We start from the raw sequence: 21,126 nt of genomic DNA, 5'->3' as shown, positions 1-21,126 counted from the left end.
CCGAGAGTGTTCTGTCGGCACCTCGTCAGTCCAGGGCGGCACTGGAGGTAAGCCGGCTGGAATCTGTTCTGGGAAATCATGTTTGTCTGATGTGACCGGAGTTGTTTGTCGAGGGCGTCAGATCCAGTCGTTGAAGGCAGTGAAGTCGATGTGGGGACTGGTTACTGGAAGAGGGCGAGCGATGGTGATCCTGAGACCGACTCCGGGGCCGCTGAACTTCAGATCCGGACTGGGACGTGCAGGACATCTGTGAATGACACCTAACGTGACCATGTTGTGAACTGTGGAGAGGAGGAGAGTGAAAGGTGGCAGCAGGACTTGGCAGCTGGGATGGTCATTGGCAGAGGACTGAGGACTGGCAGTGTAGAACGGGGTGCAGGGGCAGAGAGCAGACATCGCTGAAGGTGGCAGGGCCGTTGTACCCGACTCTGAGCTTCATCGGGAGGTGTGAAGCAGGAAGACCACACGGAGCCTTGGTTGAAGCGACTTCACCTCAGCCGGACGACTGTGTCCAGTGAGGGACACCACGTCCCAGGAAGGTTGTGAAGGCATTGGAGAGGCTGCAGAAAAGGTCTCCAAGAACGGCTGCAGAGATGAGAGGCCGCAGTTGGAGGAAAAATAACAGGGCGGCACGGTGAGCCACTGCCCCACAGCACCGGGGACGCAGGTTTGATCCTGATCCCAGCTGCTGTCTGTGTGGAGTTCGCACCTTCTCCCTGTAACTGTGACTTTCCCCCGGGTGCTCCGGTTTCCTCTCACAGGTAAGTGGGTTAATTGCCCGCAGTGTGTGGGTGAGTGGTGGGATCTGGGGGTGGGGATGCCGAGTCAGTGGGATTCATGTGGGATCGGTGTGCCCTCAGGGACAGTTTCCATGCGGTACAACTGTGCTGGATGAGGCTGTTCCCTTCGAAGGAGAAGGCCGAGGGTTCTGGGCAGGGTGCAGAGTGGGGGGTGAGGGTTCAGGGTCACGGCTATAACGTAAAGGGTTGAGAATTACCGTGAGATGGGCAGCGTTGGAAGCTGAGGATGTGGGGCAGTTGTGGCTTCAAGAAGGAAGGAGAGACTGGGCTGGAACACCGAAGACGTTGTGCACAGAGTGATGCAGCCATGAGGGGAGGAGCAGGGGAGGGGGAGGGGAGGGCAGGTAGTCTCCTGTGATGAGGTCGATCAGTGATGCTGTAACACATCGGTGTGCCCCAGGGAGAGTCGGTGAGTGTGATATCATATCCCTGTGTGGGATTCCACCTGAGGCACACCGGGAAATGGCTTCCCGGTGACTTTAAAGGGAGCGGGAAACGTCAGCGAGTGGACCAGGTGCTGATGTATCAGGATTTCAGGACGATCAGCGGTGGCGTGTCGGTGTTTCACTGCACCTTGAGAAGTGAGAAGTTCTGCCTGTATTTACTGTGGGGAAGGTCATGGAAGCTGAGGGACTCAGCGATGTGACTGATGTATTGCAACATCCCCTTCGTGTGGAGCTGTTCTTTGGTTCAATAGCACGCTGCCAACTCCTCACCGGACCCTCCGTCCTTTACAGAACTGGATGCCGAGGAGTGGTACAAAATTCTCTCCATCGAATGCCTTGGGGCCAGATTAAACGACATCAGTCTCGGAGAGCCAGACCTGCTGGCTGCTGGCGTAGTGTGTGAACAGAAAGGTAAGGGGTGTCCCTGCGCCCGCCCACGTGTGTGTGTGTGTGTGTACACCTGGGTGTGAAGGGGGAGGGACGTGCAGGGACAGGGGAGAGGAGAGAGGGGGAGGGGTGGTAAATGGTAGGGGGAGGGGAGGATTAAGGGTGGGGGAGGTGGGACAGGGGAGGGACAAAGGGGAGGGGGAGAGGAAATGGGGTGAGAGGGAGGGAGAGTGGGGCAGAGGTAGAGTGAAGGGGAGGGAACTGGAGGGTGGGGGAGAGAGACAGGGAGGGAGCCGGAGGGTGGGGGAGAGTGATGGTGGGGTGGGGAGAGTGAAGGGGGAGGGTGGGGGAGAGTGATGGGGGGGGTGGGAGAGATGCAGGGTGTGCACACGAGATGAGAACGAGAGCTGGAGGTACACAGTGGACATGGGGAGAGGTTGCGGGCAGTGGAATAGTTTGGGAGGGGGCAGAGGGCAGGGCTGCGGGAGGGAGGGGAGAGGTGCCGGGTGTCCCATCACAGAGCGGGGACCAGAGCCCCTCCAGGGTGTGAGGAGGGGGCTACCTGCTGACTGGACGAGTGTGCGGTCCACCACTCACACTCTGGAACATATGGACTGCAGAACGGCCGCTCAACACCCCCACCCTGCAGCCCCCACCCTGCAGCCCCCACCCTGCTGCTCTGTTGCTGCTCCAGAGCTGGTCCTGACCTTCAACCTTCCATCACCGGCTACGTTTACACCCACCAGCAGTACCCTCCCCCTGCGGTACTGTACGCCGTACCCTCCCCCCACAATACTGTATGCTGTAGCCTTCCCCCCACGGTACTGTACACGTTACCCTCCCCCCACGGGACTGTACGCCGTACCCTCCCCCCACGGGACTGTGCACTGTCATCTGTCCCACGCCCTCCCCCTTCCTGCACCTTTTAACCAGACTTCCCTTTGACCTTTTCCGGTTCTGGATCCATGTGTCTGACCTCACACATTCAGCCACCTCCTCCCTGCACAGATGCTGCCCGGCTGGGCAGGAACTGTCAGCCCCTTCTGCTTGTGGCGGTGTTGGTGGGATCCTCCCCGACTGTGCCTGTCTGACGGTGGGGACCCCGCACCCACTGAGCCCTGAGCGGACCCCGCTGTCACTGTGTCCTGTGCCCACAGAGCGATTCAACGTGTACCTGCTGCCCTGCGCCAGCCTGGACCTGTACGGCGAGTGTATGATGCAGATCACCAGTGACAACATCTACCTCTGGGACATCCACAACACCCGCAGCAAGCTGCTGGCCTGGCCCCTCACCTCCCTCCGCAGGTACGGACGGGACCCCACCCGCTTCACCTTCGAGACCGGACGGTGAGTTCCCTGGGGAGGGAGGCGGAGGGGTGTGGGGGGAAGGTGTTGGGGGGAGGTTGGGGGTCTGGTGGTAGGGTGTGGGTGTGGGTGGGAGTGGGGAAGGAGAATGGTTGTGAGGGGGATGGGGAGAGTAGGGGTGTAGGGGGGAGGGTGGGGGTGTGGTTGGGAGTGTGTGTGTGGGAGGATGGGGGTGTGGGGGGTGGATGGGGGTGTAGGGAGGAGGGTGGGGCTGTGGGGGGATGTGGGTGTGTTGGGGAGGGTGGGAGTGGAGCCCGTGAGTGAGGGCGATGAGCAGATTTGTGGGGGGAGGGGGAGGGGGGTGAGTTCTTGTTCGATTGCCAGGTGAAAGGACATCTCCCGCTCCCCCCCCACTGGTGGGGGTGACATGTGCTGCTGTGCCCACAGGTTGTGTGACACAGGTGAAGGGGTGTTCACCTTCCAGACCCGGGAGGGGGAGGAGATTTACCAGCGGGTCCACACGGCCACCCTGTCCATCGCCGAGCGACACAGACACAGCCTGATGGAGGTGGAGAGCAGCATCAGGGTAAGTCTCACCCGTGTGGGCACAGGCAGTGGGATCCCCCTCCCCCTCTCCCCCTCCCCCCACTATCTCCCCCCCACCATCTCCCACCTCTCCCTTTCCTCCTCCCTTCCTCCCCCCTCCTCCCCTCCCCCTTCTCCTCCTCCTCCTCTGTCCCTCTTCTTCCCCCCCCCCCCCCCCCGACCCTCCACATACCCACACACACACAGACCCAGGCCGCTCCTGCACCAGGTAGTGGGACCCCCCCCCAACCCCCAACCCTGCTGTCACAGGTGTACAAGGACAGGTCCACAGAGGCACTGAGCTCCAGACTCACCTGCAGGGAAATCCTTCTCCTCTTCCCCCATTTAATCCTCTGCCTCTCACTTCCCCTGGTGTTTGACTCCTCTGCTGAGGAAATCTGGTCCCCTCACGTTCCCTCAGCCTCTCATCCCTCAGCTCCCCTCCCCGCAGCACCCTGTGGCACTGAGTAACTGGGAATTGGTTTATTATTGTCACTTGTACCGAGGTACAGTGAAAAACTTGCCTTACAAACCGATTGTACAGGTCAATTCATTACACAGTGCGTTGAGGTGGTACAGGGTAAAACAATACAGAATGTAAAGTGTTACAGCTACAGAGAAAGTGCAGTGCAGGTAGATAATAAGGTGCAAGGTCACAATGAAGTAGATTGTAAAGTCAAGAGTCCATCTTATCGTACTAGAGGAACTGTTCAATAGTCTTATAACAGCAGGATAGAAGCTGTCCTTGAGTCTGGTGGTACGTGCTTTCAGGCTTTTGTATCTTCTGCCTGATGGAAGAGGAGAGAAGAGAGAATGTCCAGGTGGGTGGGGTCTTTGACTATGTCGGCTGCTTCACCGAGGCAGTGAGAGTCCAAGGAGGGGAGACTGGTGTCCGTGATGCGCTGGGCTGTGTCCACAACTCTCTGCAGTTTCTTGCGGTCCTGGGCGGAGCAGTTGCCATACCAAGCCGTGATACATCCAGATCGGATGCTTTCTGCGGTGCATTGGTAAAAGTTGGTGAAGTAAACACCGGCTTCCCACTCCTTTGGAGTGACTGAGCGATGCAGCAGAGAGACAGGCTCCTCAGCCCACAGTGGTCACACAGGTATCCTTCCATGCTTGCCCTGTTTCCCAGCTCCTGCTCTGTAGCCTTCCATGCTTGGGGATTTGGGAGCTTGTCCATATCCTAACCACCCTCTGATCGTCCTCAGATCCCCTCTTACCCCTTAGCCTACACCTCTGGTCACAGACACCTCTGTCGTAGAGAAAAGTTTCCTGCTATCTACCCTACCTAAGCCTCTCATTATTTGGCATAACTCTGTCACCAGCCCCCCACCCCCCGCCAGGGAGCACAGACCCAGCCTCTGCTGCCTCTCCCCATAATTGAAAGGCCCCACCCCAGGCAACATCCTGGTGAATCCCCTCTCCAGCAGGAGCACGTCATTGTACAGTGTGGTGATCGGAGATGAGATGATCAGGTAAGATAAGATATCTTTATTAGTCAGATGTACATCGAAACACACAGTGAAATACATCCTTTGCGTCGACTGTTCTGGGGCAGCCCGCAAGTGTCACCATGCTTCCGGCACCAACATAACATGCCCACAACTTCCTAATCTGTACGTCTTTGGAATGTGGGAGGAAATCGGAGCACCCGAGGAAACCCACGCAGACACGGGGAGAATGTACAAACTCCTTACAGACAGCGGCCGGAATTGAACCCGGGTCGCTGGTACTGTAGTAGCATTACGCTGACCGCTACACTACCATGCCTGGCCCTCATTACAACCCTCCAGCTGTGGCCCAACCAGTGGTTTATAAAGTTCTGCCATGATCTCTCTGCTCCTATGTTCCATGTGAAGGCAAATCCCTGTATATCTTCAGCAACTTATCTACCCGTGCCGTCACTACAGGGGTCCTGGGACTTGTGCACCAAAGTCCTTCTGTTCCTTAACACTACCATGATCCCTAACATTTAACTGTTTGTTTTGTACAGAATAAACCATCTGCTAAATCTCTGTCCATTTCACAAGCTGATCGATATCTTTCTGTAGCCCTGTAGATCTTCCTACCAACAACGCCACCTGCAAACTTACTAATCACACCACCTAAATCCATACCCAACTCATCAGAGTGCACAGCAAACAGCAAGGGTCCCAGCACCAATCCCTGTGGAGCACCCACGCCCAGCTACCACCCTCGGAAGGCCACTGCAATTCCAAGGGAAGCAAGAGACACAGTCGGATGCATGCCAGCTATGGCAGGGTTTGCTTGCCGTTACTTCCTGACAGCATAAATGGCAGTGATGCTTCACTCCATGATGAGCCTTTTATGCATGCTTTGAAAGGGAGAATAGCACTACCCACAGCATCTGGCGACCCTGTCACCTCTGTCTCAGAGGCCAATGTCCGGACATCCTTCAAGAGGGTGAACCCTCGCAAGGTGTCAGGCCCTGACGGTGTACCTGGCCGGGTACTGAAAGCCTGTGCCGACCAACTGGCTGGTGTGTTCAAGGACATCTTCAACCTCTCACTGCTGCAGTCGGAGGTTCCCACCTGCTTCAAAAGGGTATCAATCGTCCTGGTGCCCAAGAAGAGCAGGGTAAGCTGCCTCAACGACTATCACCCGGTAGCACTCACATCTAACGTGATGAAGTGCTTTGAGAGGTTGGTCATGGTTAGAATTAACTCCTGCCTTAGCAAGGACCTGAACCCGCTGCAATTTGCCTACCACCACAACGGGTCTACAGTGGACACAATCTCACTGGCTCTCCACTCAGCGTTGGAGCATCTAGACAACCACAAAACTTACATCAGGCTGCTGTTTATCGATCACAGCTCAGTGTTCAACACCACCATCCCCTCAGTACTAATCAACAAGCTTCAAAACTTGGGCCCCTGTACCTCCCGCTGCAACTGGATCCTCGATTTCCTTATTGGGAGATGACAGTCAGTGCGGATCGGGAGTAACGTCTCCTCCTCGCTGACAATCAACACAGGCACACCTCAGGGATGCGTGCTTAGCCCACTGCTCTACTCTCTCTACACTCACGACTGTGTGGCTAAGCACAGCTCAAACACCATCTATAAATTTGCCAATGACACCACTGTTGTTGGCAGAATCTCAGATGGCGATGAGGAGGCGTACAGGAGCGAGGTAGATCAGCTGGTTGAGTGGTGTCGCAACAACAACCTCGCACTCAACGTCAGCAAGACCGAGGAATTGATTGTGGATTTCAGGAAGGGGAAGTTGGGAGAACACACACGAGACCTCATTGAAGGGTCAGCGGTGGGAAGGGTGAGCAGCTTCAAGTTCCTGGGCGTCAACATCTCTGAGGATCTATCTGGGCCCAAGACATCGATGCAATCATGAAGAAGGCACACCAGTGGCTCTGCCTCATTAGGAGTTTGAGAAAATTCAGTATGTCACCAAAGGCTCCTACAAATTTCTACAGGTGTACGGTGGAGAGCATGCTGGCTGGTTGCATCACCGCCTGGTATGGAGGCTCCAATGCACAGGATCGCAAGAGGCTGCAGAGGGTTGCAGACTCAGCCAGCTCCATCACGGGCACAACCCTCCCCACCATCGAGCATATCTTCAAGAGGTGGTGCCTCCAGAAGGCGGCATCCATCACTAAGGACCCTCACCACCCGGGACATGCCCTCTTCTCGTTACTACCATCGGGGAGGAGGTACAGGAGCCTGAAGACCCACACTCAATGATTCAGGAACAGCTCCTTCCCCTCCACCGTCAGATTTCTGAACGGTCCATGGACCCATGAACACCACCTCGTTATGGCTTTCTTTGCATTATTTCTTTTTGTAATTTATAGTAGGTTCATGTCTTGCACTGTTCTGCTGCAAGAAAGCAACACATTTCATGTCATCTAAGTCAGTGATAATAAACCTGATTCTGATCCTACACCACCAGTCACAGGGCCCCTCTCCATCATCACCTTGCCAAATGTGGATCCAATTTGTCAAACTACCTTGGATCCCCTGGGCTCTAGTTTTGGGTGAGTTTCCCCTGTAGTTCACATCAACTGCACTGCCCTAGTCATTACATACTTCTTCGAAAAATTCAATCAAATTATTCAGACAGGGTATCCCTCCAACAAAACCATGCTGAATATCTTTGATCAACCGTAGATTGATCCTGTCCCTCGGAGTCTTTCCCAATAATTCTCCTACCTTTGGTATGGGACTCACCAGCCTGTCGTTACCTGGCTGATCCATAGGGTCAGAGTCACACAGACACAGGTCCGTCCACCCACTGAGTCGGCGTCAACCACCAACCACCCACTTACGCTGATCCCATTTCGTTCTCCCCACCTTCCCATCAACTCCCCACAGATCCTACCACTTACCTACAACACGTTATCAAGAAGGCAAATGGAATTTAAGAGCGGGAAGGTTATGCTGCAACTGTATAGGATGTTGGTGGAGTACTGCGTGCAGTTCTGTCTCCTTACTTGAGGAAAGATGTACTGGCTGTGGAGGTGGTGCAGAGGAGGTTCACCAGGTTGATTCCGGAGATGAGGGGGTTAGCCTATGAGGAGAGATTGAGTCGCCTGGGACTATACTTGCTGGAATTCAGAAGAATGAGAGGGGATTTCGTAGAAGCAAGTAAAATTATGAAAGGGATAGATACGATAGAGGCAGGAAGGTTGTTTTCACTGGTAGGTGAGACTAGAATGAGGGGACATAGCCTCAAGATTCGGGGGAATAGATTTAGGACAGAGATGAGGAGAAACTGCTTTCCCAGAGTAGTGAATCTGTGGAATTCTCTGCCCAGGGAAGCAGTAGAGGCTCCCTCATTGAATATAGTTAAGACACAGTTGGATAAATGGGAATTAAGCATTGTGGGGAAAAGGCAGGTAGGTGAAGCTGAGTCCACTGCCAGATCAGCCGTGATCTGATTGAATGGCGGAGCAGGCTTGACCGGCCAGATGGCCGACTCTTGCTCCTACATAAGGAATAGGGTGAATTTACTGGTTGTACAGGCCCCATCTTCCCCAGAATCAGTCTCAGGGACCCACAAGTGTAGAACTGAATGAATATAACACTCACCAAAGCTGGGACTGAGATCCACTGTGATTAAACCTTGGCGACAGTTTTCAAATCCCAGTAGCACCGTTGTCAGTCTCCTGTACCCCTCCGGTTCTATAATATCTCCTCCGTAATGTGGCGACCAGAATGTACACTGTACCCAAGCTGTGACCTACCACTAAACTGTTCTGGCCTAACCTGCCTGCAATTGGGGACCTTGATCAGCTGGGTCTGTGGGCTGAGGATTGGCAAATGGCTTTCAATCTGGATAAATGGGAGGTATTGCATTTCGGGAGGTCAAACCAGGGTAGGACTTGTACAGTGAATGGTAGGGCCCTGGGGAGTGTTATGGAACAGAGAAACCTAGGAGTTCAAGTGCTTAGTTCACTGAAAGTGGTGTCTCAGGTAGACAGGGTGGTGAAGAAGGCGTTTGGCACTCTGGCCTCATCAGTCAGGGCACTGAGTACAGGAGTTGGGAAGTTACGTTGCAGTTATATAGGACATTGGTGAGGCCTCACTCAGAGGATTGTGCACAGTTCTGGTCGCCCTGTTACAGGAAAGATGTTATTAAACTAGAAAGAGCACAGAAAAGATTTCCCAGGATGCTGCCTGGACTCGGGGCCTGAGTTACAAGGAGAGGGTGTGTAGACGAGGACTTTATCCCCCGGAACATCGGAGATTGAGGGGTGACCTGAGAGGGGTGTACAAGATCATGGGGGCATAGACAGGGTGAAAGCACATAGTCCTTACCCCAGGGAGGGGATGCTAAAAACAAGAGGGTACAGGTTTAAGGTCAGAGACGAGAGATTTGAAAGGGAGATCAAGGGCAGCTTCTTCACACAAAGGGTGGTGCGTATCAGCACTGAGCTGCCAGAAACAGTGGTTGAAGCGGGCACATTGGCAACATTTAAAAGCCATCTAGATAAGTCCATGGATAGGAGAGGTTCAGAGTGCTCTGGGCCAAACATGGGCAGACGGGACCAGCTCGCTGGGCAGCGCAGTGGGCATGGAGGAGTTGGGCTGAAGGGCCTGTTGCTGCGCTGGGTGACTCTGGTTATATCCTGTGCCTCAGCTGATGAAGGAGAACATTGCACCTGCATTTTTAATCATTTTATTGGGCTGCTGCCTTTAAGGATCTGTGGACAGACGCCCCAAGGTCCCTCCGTTCCTCCACACCACTCAGTGTCCTGCCATTTGTAGCATCTTCCTCCCCAGATGCTTCACTTCACACTTGTCCTCGTTAAATTCCGTCTGTGGTTTCCCTATCCAGCTGGCCTGAACCTTTCTCTCTTCCTGCCGTCTGAAGTTCCCCTTCTCACAGTTAAACCACACAGACAATCTTCAGCTGCAAGCTTCTTAAATAATTCACACAGCAAGAGAGGACTCGGGAGCTGCAGGAAACTGCTCGCCTCTCACGCCTCAGTCAGGATCAAATTTATTATCACTGACTTCGATGTCGTGAAATGTGTTGTTCTACGGCAGCAGTACAGTGCAGGGACATGAAATTATTACAAATTACAAAAATAAATTGTGCAAAAAAAAGAAATGATGAGGTAGTGTTCGTGGGCTGTTCAGAAATCTGATGGCGGAGGGGAAGAAGCTGTTCCTGAATCGTTGAGTGTGGGTCTTCAGTCTCCTGTACCTCCCCCCCCGATGGTAGTAACGAGAAGAGGGCATGTCCCGGGTGGTGAGGGTCCTTAGTGATGGATGCCGCCTTCTGGAGGCACCACCTCTTGAAGATGTCCTTGATGATGGGAAGGGTGGTGCCCGTGATGGAGCTGGCTGAGTCTACAACCCTCTGCAGCCTCTTGCAATCCTGTGCAGTGGAACCTCCGTACCAGGCGGTGATGCAGCCAGTCAGGATGCTCTCCACCGTACATCTGTAAGTGTGTTTGGTGACACACCTGCTCCACCTTCCATCGTGGCTGTGGTTCATCTTGCACCTTGGGGCCGTTTCCCTGCACTCTCCCCAGGTCCTGGATTTTCTTCATATCTGGAGATCTATCACTGGATGAACACAACAACTGAGCTTCCACCGCCTCTGGGTTAGCAAATTCCAGAGGTTCACCGCCGTCCAAACCAAAACATTCTCCTCATCTCAGTCCTAAACAGCCGGCTCCTTCTGAGACCACCTCCCTGGTCCTACGCTCCTGGCTCAGGGCGAAATCCTGCCCAGCACTCTGCCACCAACACTGGCAACAGTGCTGCAGTCACAGGAGCACCCAGCAAACCAACCCCCTCTGCCTCCGGCCCTGAGCCGGTTCAGAATCCTGTTTCTCTCACTTGGATCCAATTGGATTTGACTGATTTGACCAGTGGTGATCTTAAAGGCCATGCTAAAATCCACAAAGTTCACCTCGATTTGTACAGCACAGAAGCAGGCCCTTCGGGCCAGCTCGTCCATGCTGACCTTCCCACCCATCTACACTAACCCCACGCGCCCACATTAGGTGCACATCCTTCTACACCAGTCGACCACGTGGGACCTTGTCAAAAGCCTTAATGACGTCCATGCAAACCAGGTCCACCACTCTGTGTTCATCCATTTTCCCAGTCACTTCCTCAAAAATCTCAATCAGATTTGTGAGGCAGGATGTCCCCCGCACAAAAACATGCCAACTCTCTCTAACCAGGCCCTGCCTTTCCAAGTGAACATAAATGCTGTCCCTCAGAATCTTCAACAGTAAAGGATACAAGTGGGAGAGTGAGGTTAACTGGAGTGTAGTGTTGCAGGATAGGGGAGTGAGTGGGGCGGTGAGATTGGGTGGGTTGTGAACAGTGCACACAGACATCGCGGACACCCTCACCCACAGCCAGGTTAACCTTCCACCCCCACTGACACTCGTCCAGCTCCCCCACACTCCATATTCAGTGCTGCTCTCACCCAACATATCTCCCCCACCCCTCTGTCACTCCCTCTGCCCCCCTCCATGTTTCTCCCCTCCCCTTCTGTCTTCCCTCCTCTCTGCCGTTGGATTTTGTTCTCATCTTTGACCCCAGGCTTTCCTGCTCCCCGTCACCCCACTGTCCGATCCCCATCTCCAGCTCACTGCCCACAGCCCACCCAGTCTGAGCCGACCCCAACACCCCCCTCCGCACACTGCCCCTCACACCCCCCCACAGTCTAATCCCTCCCTGTCACTCAATCCGAGTCCTGGGGCAGGAGAGGGGGTCCGTCTCACTGTGGAACGGGGGTGGACAGGTGGGTGAGGGTCCCGTCTCACTGTGGGACGGGGGTGGGGAGGTGGGTGAGGGTCCCGTCTCACTGTGGGACGGGGGTGGGGAGGTGGGTGAGGGTCCCGTCTCACTGTGGGATGGGGGTGGGTGGTGGGTCAGGGGCATGACCGCTGGTCAGGACCAGACTGAACTGTGACCTGGTCACGGGTGAAGGTCTGCAAGGTGGGTGGATGGAGGTGGGTGCCCAGTACCGGGTGGGGTGGGGGTGGGCTGGAGGAGCTGTGGGGTGGGGGTGTCCCAGGGTGAGCTGGCCCTGTGTGTTGTGTTTTGCAGCTGTTGAACAGGAGCCCGGAACGGGAGCGGTTCCCCTGCACTCCCACTGCCGTCCTGCCTCGCAGCAGCTTCTGGCATCACATCACCAGCTCCCAGCTGGCCGGGGAGACCGAGCTCGGACAGGGTACGGTAGGGGCAGAGGGGTGGGGGTGGGAGGGAGGGTAGGAGAGGGGAGGGAGGGAAAGAGTAGGGAGGGAGCTTCACAACACCGTGCTGGACAGGGCAGCAGGTGCAGTGTGGGCCACACTGGAGCTGATCTTTACGCTGGTCCTGGGACTCTGGGCTGACAGGGGAAGCCTCACGTTGTTGCCACTCAACACCTGCGATTGTGCCCCATGAGGTGACACCAGACGGACCCCTGAACCACCTCACCCTCCGTCCCCTCCAGATACAACACCGCGCTCCACTGTCACCAGTGGTTGGTTAACGGGACGGTGACGTCCAGCGGTCTGGGGAGGTGGTTGTGGAGAGGGCGGATGCTCTGGCTGTGATCTGGCAGAGGTCCCATGGAGCTGAGGGTTCCCCAGGAGGAGACAAGGCCAGGGTGGGACCTGCAGACTCGGGACGGCTGGGACCAGCAGGAGGGGGTCGTTCTACCATTTACATCATCCCTGCAGGCACTCGCGGGGCTCCCAGTCACTCCTGCCAAAGGAAGTCTCACCGCAGACAGTGACGCTGGGAGAAGGAGGGAGCAGGGGACTGTTGGTCAGTCAGTGGTTGGGGAGACCCCAGCCCCATCACCGGGGAGGTGAAGGGGACCCCAGCCCCGTCACTGGGGAGGTGAAGGAGCCCTCAGCCCTGTCACCGGAGAGGTGAGGGAGAGCCCAGCAGAGCAGCTGATAGAGCAGTGGCTGGGATATTACTTGCGTCAGGTTTACTTGTGATCCTTGGGGATGGGGGAGAGGGGTGGACACGGGGGAGGGGGAGAGGGGTGGACACGGGCAAGAGTGAGGCAGTGGACAGGCAAAGGGGAGGGGTGGTTGTTGTAGGGAGGGTGAGAGGGGTGGGGGAGGGGGAAGGTGAGGGTGAGGACACAAGGAGGGTGAGGGGTGGTTGTTGGGGAGGGGGAGGGTGAGATGGTGGACTGGGGGTGGGGGGACAGTGAGGGGGTAGTTGTGGGAAGGGTGAGGGGTGGACACAGGGAGAGAGGGGTGGGTGGGGGCGGGCATGGCGGGGGAGGGTGGGGGGCAGACATGGGGAGGGGGCGGGGACGGGGCAGCGGTGGGGACCTCACTGCGGCGGGGGTTGGGTGAACACTGAAGCATGATGATATGACCTGACAGAGCCCGTGGGGTGGGGGGTGCCTGAGGAACCTGGGCTGGTTCTGGGCTTAGCACCTGTGCTCAGGCCTCTGGGGACGGCTCCGCACACAGTATCCCCGAGCCGGCTCACACAGCGGGAGGGTGACTCTGTGAGGCAGGTGTGGGGGGGACACAAAGACCCTGCGCCCCTACAGTACATCTTCCTGCAGCCCGTGTGGATAGGTGCTCAGGTACAGGGGACCTTCCCACGGGGAGGGACAGTGAACATTCCTGTGGGGAGGGACAGGGGACGTTGTGCTGGTCTCTGCGGCTCTCTGTGTGAGGCTCTGGGTTAGGTACGTCTCCTCAGGAAGGAGCAGGACGGAGAGGAGGGAAGGGTCCTGCCATCGTGGTCCAAATGAGAACCAAAGACACACACGGCACCGGGGAAGACCCCGTGGGCAGCAGCCTCGGGTTCTGATCTGAGGCTCAGCAGGTTGGCAGACTCACTCAGATCAGAACGTCTGGCTCAACCAGGAGGTGAGCTCAGCACACAGTGGCTGCTGGGCATCTGAGCTCAAAACACAGCAAAGGAATGCCACTCAGCAGCTCTCCCCCTCCCCAAACCCCATCCCTAAACCCCATCCCCACCCCCAACCCCCTGCCACCCTCACACTGCACCCATTGGGTCATTCCCCCATCTGGTTCTGGTCCTGACTGCCCACCTCTCCCTGAATGATCGGAGTCCAGCACTGGGAGCCCTGTGTGTTCCTGCCTCTCCCCCTCCAGCAGCCGTCTCCACCCTCCCCCACCCCCTCCCCACCTCACTCCCTCTGCCTCCCCTCCCCTCCCCCCACCCTCCACTCCCCCCACCTCACTCCCTCTGCCTTCATCTATCACCCACCAGCCTGTCTCCCAACACCAACCCCCCCCCCCCCCACCGGGCTCGACCTGCCCATCATCCTTCACACCCCCCCGGAAACCAATCACCTCTGGCCCCTGTCTCCCCCCTCCCCCTCTCCCTATACTGCCCATCTCCCCTCTCAGTCCTGATGCAGGGTCTCGACCCGAAACCTCAACAGATCCTCTCCCCCCACAAGTGCTGCTCGACCCACTGAGTTCCTCCAGCAGATTGTGTGTTGCTCCAGAACAAAGAAATGTTCCCTGCCTCTTCTGTTTCACATTGCAATGGTACTGGAAGTGAAATTGGTTTATTATTGTCACTTGTACTGAGGTGCAGTGAAAAACTTGTCTTACAAACCGATCGTACAGGTCAATTCATTGCACAGTGCACTGAGGTAGTACAGGGTAGAACAATAACAGAATACAAAGTGTCACAGCCACAGGGAAGTGCAGTGCAGGCAGACAATAAGGTGCAAGGTCATAACGAGGTAGATCGTGAGGTCAGAGTCCATCTCATCGTATAAGGGAACCGTTCAATAGTCTTATCACAGTGGGGTAGAAGCTGTCCTTGAGCCTGGTGGTACGTGTCCTCAGGCTCCTGTATCTTCTGCCTGATGGGAGAGGGGAGAGATGGGTTTCAGTTTCCAGGGTATTGGGGAAGGAGGGAGCTTCGCCTGAAGCGCACAGGAACCTGTGTCAGGGAACCAATTAAACTGAGGCCGCAGATGGGGCTTCTAACCCAGTGGTGGGAGCGACCCAGTGAGGAGACATTTGGTAAGATAAAGGAAAGGGCGCGGGCGTGCACAATAACCAATAATGAACACAGTGAGGACAGGCACAGGGGTCACCTCCCGGTGTTGGTGCGGGGAGGGTGACAGACATAACACAGCGGGAACGAGAGCTGCTGGAATCCCTTCCCCACAAAGCGGTGGAGACAGAACATTCAGTCCAGGATGGCTGGCTTTGATCAGCCAGGGGATCGAGGGTGGGGTGGGGTACAGGTGCTGGATCGGCCCTGGGTGGATGTCTGAGGCAGCTCGAGTGGCTGGATTGTCACGTCCTGTTGCCGTTTCTCGTGGTCTAATCGGTGACACAACTGGAAGGGAATGGAAGCGATCCAACCATCCCTGCAGAGACACAGATGTTGGAATCGCGAGCAAGACCCGACCTGCGGGAGGAACCAGAGCAGCGTCCGTGGGAGGGGAGAGGGATGGGCAACATCTCCAGACCGGACCCTGCACCAGGACGGAGAGGGGAGTTGGTCAGTGTTACCACCAAGACTTGGTGCAAGTTGGGAAGGAGGTATTCCAGGGGCGGAGAGAGGCGCTGGGCAGTGCTGAGACACGGCAGAGACTTCAACCCTGCAGTTCACCCAGGCGATCGCCTTCAGACAGGCCTGGGCCAGGAGCTGGGAACTCCCACCACACTGCCCCATACACTCGCAGGGCACTGGGGGGGGGGGGGGGGGGGGGGGGAGCTCTGATACCTTCCCAATGGTCCCCTCCGTCTCAGACGCCGGCCTCAGCAGAAACCCCTGTTTCTGTCTCAAACATATTATTTGGTCTGGGGGTGTGTGACGGGACGGTGCAGACAGACCGCCCCCCCCCGGGGTGTGTGACGGGACGGTGTAAGCAGCCTGTACCCACCCCCGGGAGTGTGTGACGGGACGGTGCCTGGTGAGTTTATCGGTGGCTGATCCACACTGCAAGTCCCCTGTGAGTGGCCTTTGGGCAGAATGGAGCATTTACACTCTGGAGCAACACGGGGAGCTGGAGGGACTCGGCAGGTCCGGCAGCATCTGTGGGGGGAGATCCTTCGTCTGAACTGAAGGACAGAGGGAAGATAGTGAGTGTAACGGGGGGGGGGGGGGGGGGGGGGTGAGGGGAGGGATTAGAGGTTTCAGGGTGCTCCCCCACCTCCTGATCTACCCCGTCCCTCCCACACCCACCCCAGCCCTCATCACCCTGCTTCCCCCTCCCCCACCCGCCCATCACCCACACACCCCTCCCACTGCCCCCCCACCCCACAGTTCCCCTCTGCCCTCCCCACCTCCCCCCCCCCCCCTTGGTTCCAGGCTCCACCTTCCTCTCCTATCAGATGCCACCATCTGGCCTCCACCTCCCGGCCTCTCCCTTCCTCCGTCTGCCCATCACCTGCCAGCCCTTGCCCCAGCCCTTTATCCGACTATCTCCCCTCTGTCCTTGAGTCCAGATGAAAGGTCTCGACTGTCCATTCCCACCTCCTCCCCCCCCCCCCACCCCAACAGACGCTGCGCGACCCGCTGAGTCCCTCCAGCCGTGTGTGTGGCTCCTGATTCCAGCGTCTGCGGCCTCTGGTGTGTCCGGTTAGCTCTCTGGGTCTAGTTGATGATGTTCATTCTCTCGGGGTGCTGTGTCCCTTGTAACTAACCAGGGATGAACTCTGCACGAGTTCAGCGGGCCCAGAGACTGTGCTGGGACAGTTTGACTCCTGGCCCAGCACCTCCGTTGTTACACCAGCCCCTGCCCTGCATCTCCTCCGGACGTTCAGAGAAACGTTGAATCTGCGTCGGACGCTCTGTCCTGAGACTGAGCTGCCTGACCCAGGCTGGGACTGAGGGATCTGACCCGGGCTGGGACTGTGAGGGAGGTGATGTACTGATGGTGAACGTGCTCTGGCGTTGCTCTGTCCCTTCTGGGCCGGACCTCCGGCCGGTGCCCCGCGTGGTGCGGGGAGGGTGTCGGAGACACTCGGCCCTTCGCCTCAGCTGCTGTCACCGCCTCTCAGTTCAGTGGTTCTCACGTTTGCTGATTCCGTTGTTATTGGTGGTTGGTGTTGGGAAGTGGGTGGGGACACGCCCCCTTCCCCTCCCCACCATCTCCCCCTCCCCAACACCCCTTCCCCACCATCTCCCCCTCCCCAACACCCCTTCCCCACCATCTCCCCCCTCCCCAACACCCCTTCCCCACCATCTCCCCCTCCCCAACACCCCTTCCCCACCATCTCCCCCCTCCCCAACACCCCTTCCCCACCATCTCCCCCCTCCCCAACACCCCTTCCCCACCATCTCCCCCCTCCCCAACTGCCCCTTCCTACTCCGCCACCCCCTCAACGTCCCCCCTTCCCAAGTTCCCACCCACGCCCCAGCGGGGATCTGGGGGGGGGGGGGGGCGGAGGGGGACGGGAGGGTGGGGGGAGGAGTGTGAGGCTCCCGGGACCATGGCTCAGTTTGTTCCTCCGCGGGCCGGGGTCCGGTGTCTCCACACCACCACCCCTCCCCCCCACCCCACCGTCAAAGGTTGTCCCCGGGACAGGTTCCGGTGACCGTCTCTGTTCCTTCCCGCAGCCCAGTTGTGCACAGACCCGGCCGGAGCGGACACCGACCCCTTGGGGGAAGAGACTTCTCTGCAGCGGGACAGCTGACGGTCTGCAGCCGGAGCGAAGAGCCGAGGAGCGGGGATCCGGCCCGGCGGAGACGGTGGTCCCGGTCCCGACCCCCAGCAGACTGATCCACAGCGGGAGCTGGGGCTGGGGAGGACACGGGATCCCCCGGCGGGCCGTCCCGGCACCGACACATGTCCCAGCCGCCGGTAACCGGCCGGTGCGGGTGGTCCCGTCCGGCTCTCGGACCCTGTCGTGAATGGAGGTCCCCTCCCGCCTGGCGGCGCTCCCTCCCCGTGTTCAGTGCGAAGGGTCCGGCACGGCCTCGCCCCCGGTGTCCTCGCGGTCCCGGTCCCCTCTCAGGGTCACAGGGGCCCTGCCCGCCCCTACCAGCCGCTCCCGGGCCGGTCCGACCCCCGGGAGAGGGTCCGGCAGCCGGAGACTGAAGCACATTTACTGACCCCTCCCGTGGGTTCGGCCGAAGGGCCGCTGCACCCAGGACCCCTGACCTCACCCCGACCCTGGGCCTGATCCCTGACCCCGACTCACCCCTGACCTTGGGCAAGACTCCGACCCTGGGCCTGACCCCAGATCCTGGGTCTGACTCCCATACCCTAGGCCTGACCTCTGATCCCCCCGACCCTGGACCTGACCTCTGAGTCCCGACGCTGGGCCTGACCCCCGCCCCCCCAACCCCGTGCTTGACCCCAGCTGACCACAAGGTGAATCTCTGTCCCGCTCTGACCTCAGCCCGGTTGTCCCGGGACAAGGAGTCACGTCCCGGACAGGAGCGACCCCCGTCCGGCCCTCCCCACGTCCCCCGGCACCAGGACTCGGGAACACCGCCCGGGCTACACCGACCACAGCCCGTCCTTGCCGGGGGCTCTACCCGTGGCGGATCCCCGGCTCACACACCGGCCACACGGCCGACGGATCCCCCGGGGGCATCGGACGGCCGGAGAGAGGAGGTCTGTGTGCGAGCTGAGCTGTACCTCCCCCCACCCTGAGCGGCCGCCCTGTAGCTCACCCCCGGCCGCCGCTGGAAGCATGAAGCACGGTCCGTGTCCCACTCTCCCTGCATGAGCCCCAGGCAGCAGCTTGTCAGTAATGTGCACAAATAAACCGGACTTGTCACCACTGTGGCGATGCTTCTGTCAAACCCGGGCGTATTAACCTTAGAGTCAGAGTCGAGCCCTTAGAGACAGGCCCTTCGGCCCAACTGGTCCATGCAGACCACGGTGTCTGCCAGATCTCGGCCCATTTACCTCTAACCCTTTCCTATCCATGTACCTGTTCCAGTGTCTGTTTGTTGTGAGGAAAGGTTCTTTGAGGTCTCAAAGGGCAAGGACTCTGGGCACAGTCTTTAGAGTTTTAAAAATGATTCATTCACAAAGACAAACACGGGAGCAGAATGAACGGGAACGGATACACCCCCCCCCACACACACACACACTCACACCCACACACACACACCCCCACTCACACACCAACCCACTCACACACACCAACCCACTCACACACACCAACCCACTCACACACACCAACCCACTCACACACACCAACCCACACACACACCAACCCACACACACACCAACCCACACACACCAACCCACACACACACACCAACCCACACACACACACCCCCACACACACACACCCCCACACACACACACCCCCACACACACACACCCCCACACACACACACCCCCACACACACACCAACCCACTCACACACCCACACACACACACCAACCCACTCACACACACCCCCACACACACCCCCCACACACCCAGCACCCACACACACAGCCCCCCCCCACACACACACCCACACACACACCCACACACACACCAATCCACACACCCCCACACACACACACACCCCCACACACCAACCCACTCACACACACCCCCACACACACAGCACTCACACACACAGCCCCCCCCACACACACTCACTCACACACACTCACTCACACACACACCCACACCCCCACACACACCCCCTCTCACACACACACCCCCCCACACACACCCACTCTCACACACACACCCACACACAGCCCCCCACACACACAGCCCCCCCACACACACCCCCACACCCCCACACACACTCTCTCACACACCCACACTCACACACACTCTCTCACACACACACACCCACACACACTCTCTCTCACACACACACACCCACACACCCCCCCACACACACACACCCACACACACACACACACTCTCTCACACACACACACTCTCTCTCACACACCCCCACTCTCTCTCACACACACTCTCTCACACACACACACTCACACACACACACACAAAACCAACTGGTCACAAATGATCAGGGAAAAAACAATATGATGCCTGACCCCCCCCCCCCCCCCCAACACAGTGCAAACATTGGCTCTACGCTGCCAGGAATCTACTCAGGATGCTCCTAACCCCTGTGGAAGTGCACACTCTTACCAATGGTCCCTCAGGTGTGGTTTCAATTCCTGAAGCAATCAGAAGAGAGCAAACCACACACACGTGGCATTCTTTATAGTGCTGGGGAGCTAGGTGGAGCCAGTCCAGGTAATTCAAGAGGTCCTATCGGTCACGGCCAGGTACAAAAGACATGTACAGGAACCAATGGTCAAGTTGTGCACTAATGGATGGGTGGAGCCAGACCTTGATTGACAGTGGTGTCACATTCGACCATGTGCTCAATGGTGTCATGTGACAGCCATGACCTTTCACACTACATTCCACCCCTCGAAAGTTACACTCAGCCAACATGGGAATAGCTATAACTAAGCTAAGAAATATGTGTCAGTGTGCTGTACTAATGGAAGGCAGAAGTGGCCCTAATAATCTGACAAGCACAGCACAGAATACAGAGAGCTATAACAATTAGAACGAGGGCAGTGGCCCAGTGGATCACAGTTGCCCACCATCCCCCTAGTGACCCAAAGAGCCACCAGTTTCCCCATGAGGTGTCGTGCTGGAGGAGCTGGTCCCTTGCTTTTTGAATTTTAGCCACCGAGTCCTGAATGTGAGTAGCCAGGTTGATGATGTTGCTGGACTCATCAGGGATAAAGGTACAGCACTCCTGACCAATTACTGCACAGGTGCCACTGTCCACAGTGAGTAGGTAGTCCAGGGCCATCCGATTCTGCAGGGCTATCAACCTGATGGCAGCCAGCTCCACTGCCGTCCTCGTCAGGGCATCCTCAGTGCATTGCAGTGACATTTTCATTTCATCAGCCATGTCTGGAGCATGCTGGTCATCCAGATTACCTCACGGGACAGTCAGGCCGTGCCATATGTGGGCAAGGCTATCATCCAGAACCTCTCTGCCTCCGCAATGGCCCTCTTGTCCTGGTTGCCACTGTATGCCGGGTGCTCCCCAAGGTCATTGAGAGTGTGGATATAGGGCAACACAAACGCTGGAAAGCAGCAACCGTACCAGCTCGTGGGGAACCACAGGCTAGACATGGTGGCCACAAATCCAGTGGGTCCCGTTCAAATTCCAGGGAGCCCCCAGCTTAGCAGCACC

The 21,126-nt window shown here is 57.5% G+C and overlaps 1 protein-coding gene across 5 annotated transcripts in view; it reads left to right on the top strand.

Annotated features, from left to right (window-relative positions):
• Positions 1–18,722, top strand: part of dok4 (docking protein 4) — a 43,354-nt gene extending 24,632 nt beyond the window's left edge. For 2 of the 5 annotated variants that reach the window (XM_052028350.1, XM_052028349.1), the window contains exons 6-10: positions 1,538–1,657; positions 2,791–2,980; positions 3,386–3,524; positions 12,082–12,205; positions 17,551–17,765. In XM_052028350.1, coding sequence (XP_051884310.1) covers positions 1,538–1,657; positions 2,791–2,980; positions 3,386–3,524; positions 12,082–12,205; positions 17,551–17,627 — 650 coding nt within the window. In that variant the 3' untranslated portion in view covers positions 17,628–17,765. Of the gene's footprint in view, positions 1–1,537; positions 1,658–2,790; positions 2,981–3,385; positions 3,525–12,081; positions 12,206–17,550 lie in introns of all 5 variants that reach the window. The other 3 variants (XM_052028348.1, XM_052028346.1, XM_052028347.1) reach the window with 2 other exon arrangements.
• The last annotated feature ends 2,404 nt before the right edge of the window (positions 18,723–21,126 follow it).

This window comes from Pristis pectinata, chromosome 13 (assembly GCF_009764475.1).
Source record: "Pristis pectinata isolate sPriPec2 chromosome 13, sPriPec2.1.pri, whole genome shotgun sequence".
Lineage (NCBI taxonomy): Eukaryota > Metazoa > Chordata > Chondrichthyes > Rhinopristiformes > Pristidae > Pristis > Pristis pectinata.
This window is presented reverse-complemented; position numbering and strand designations above follow the sequence as displayed.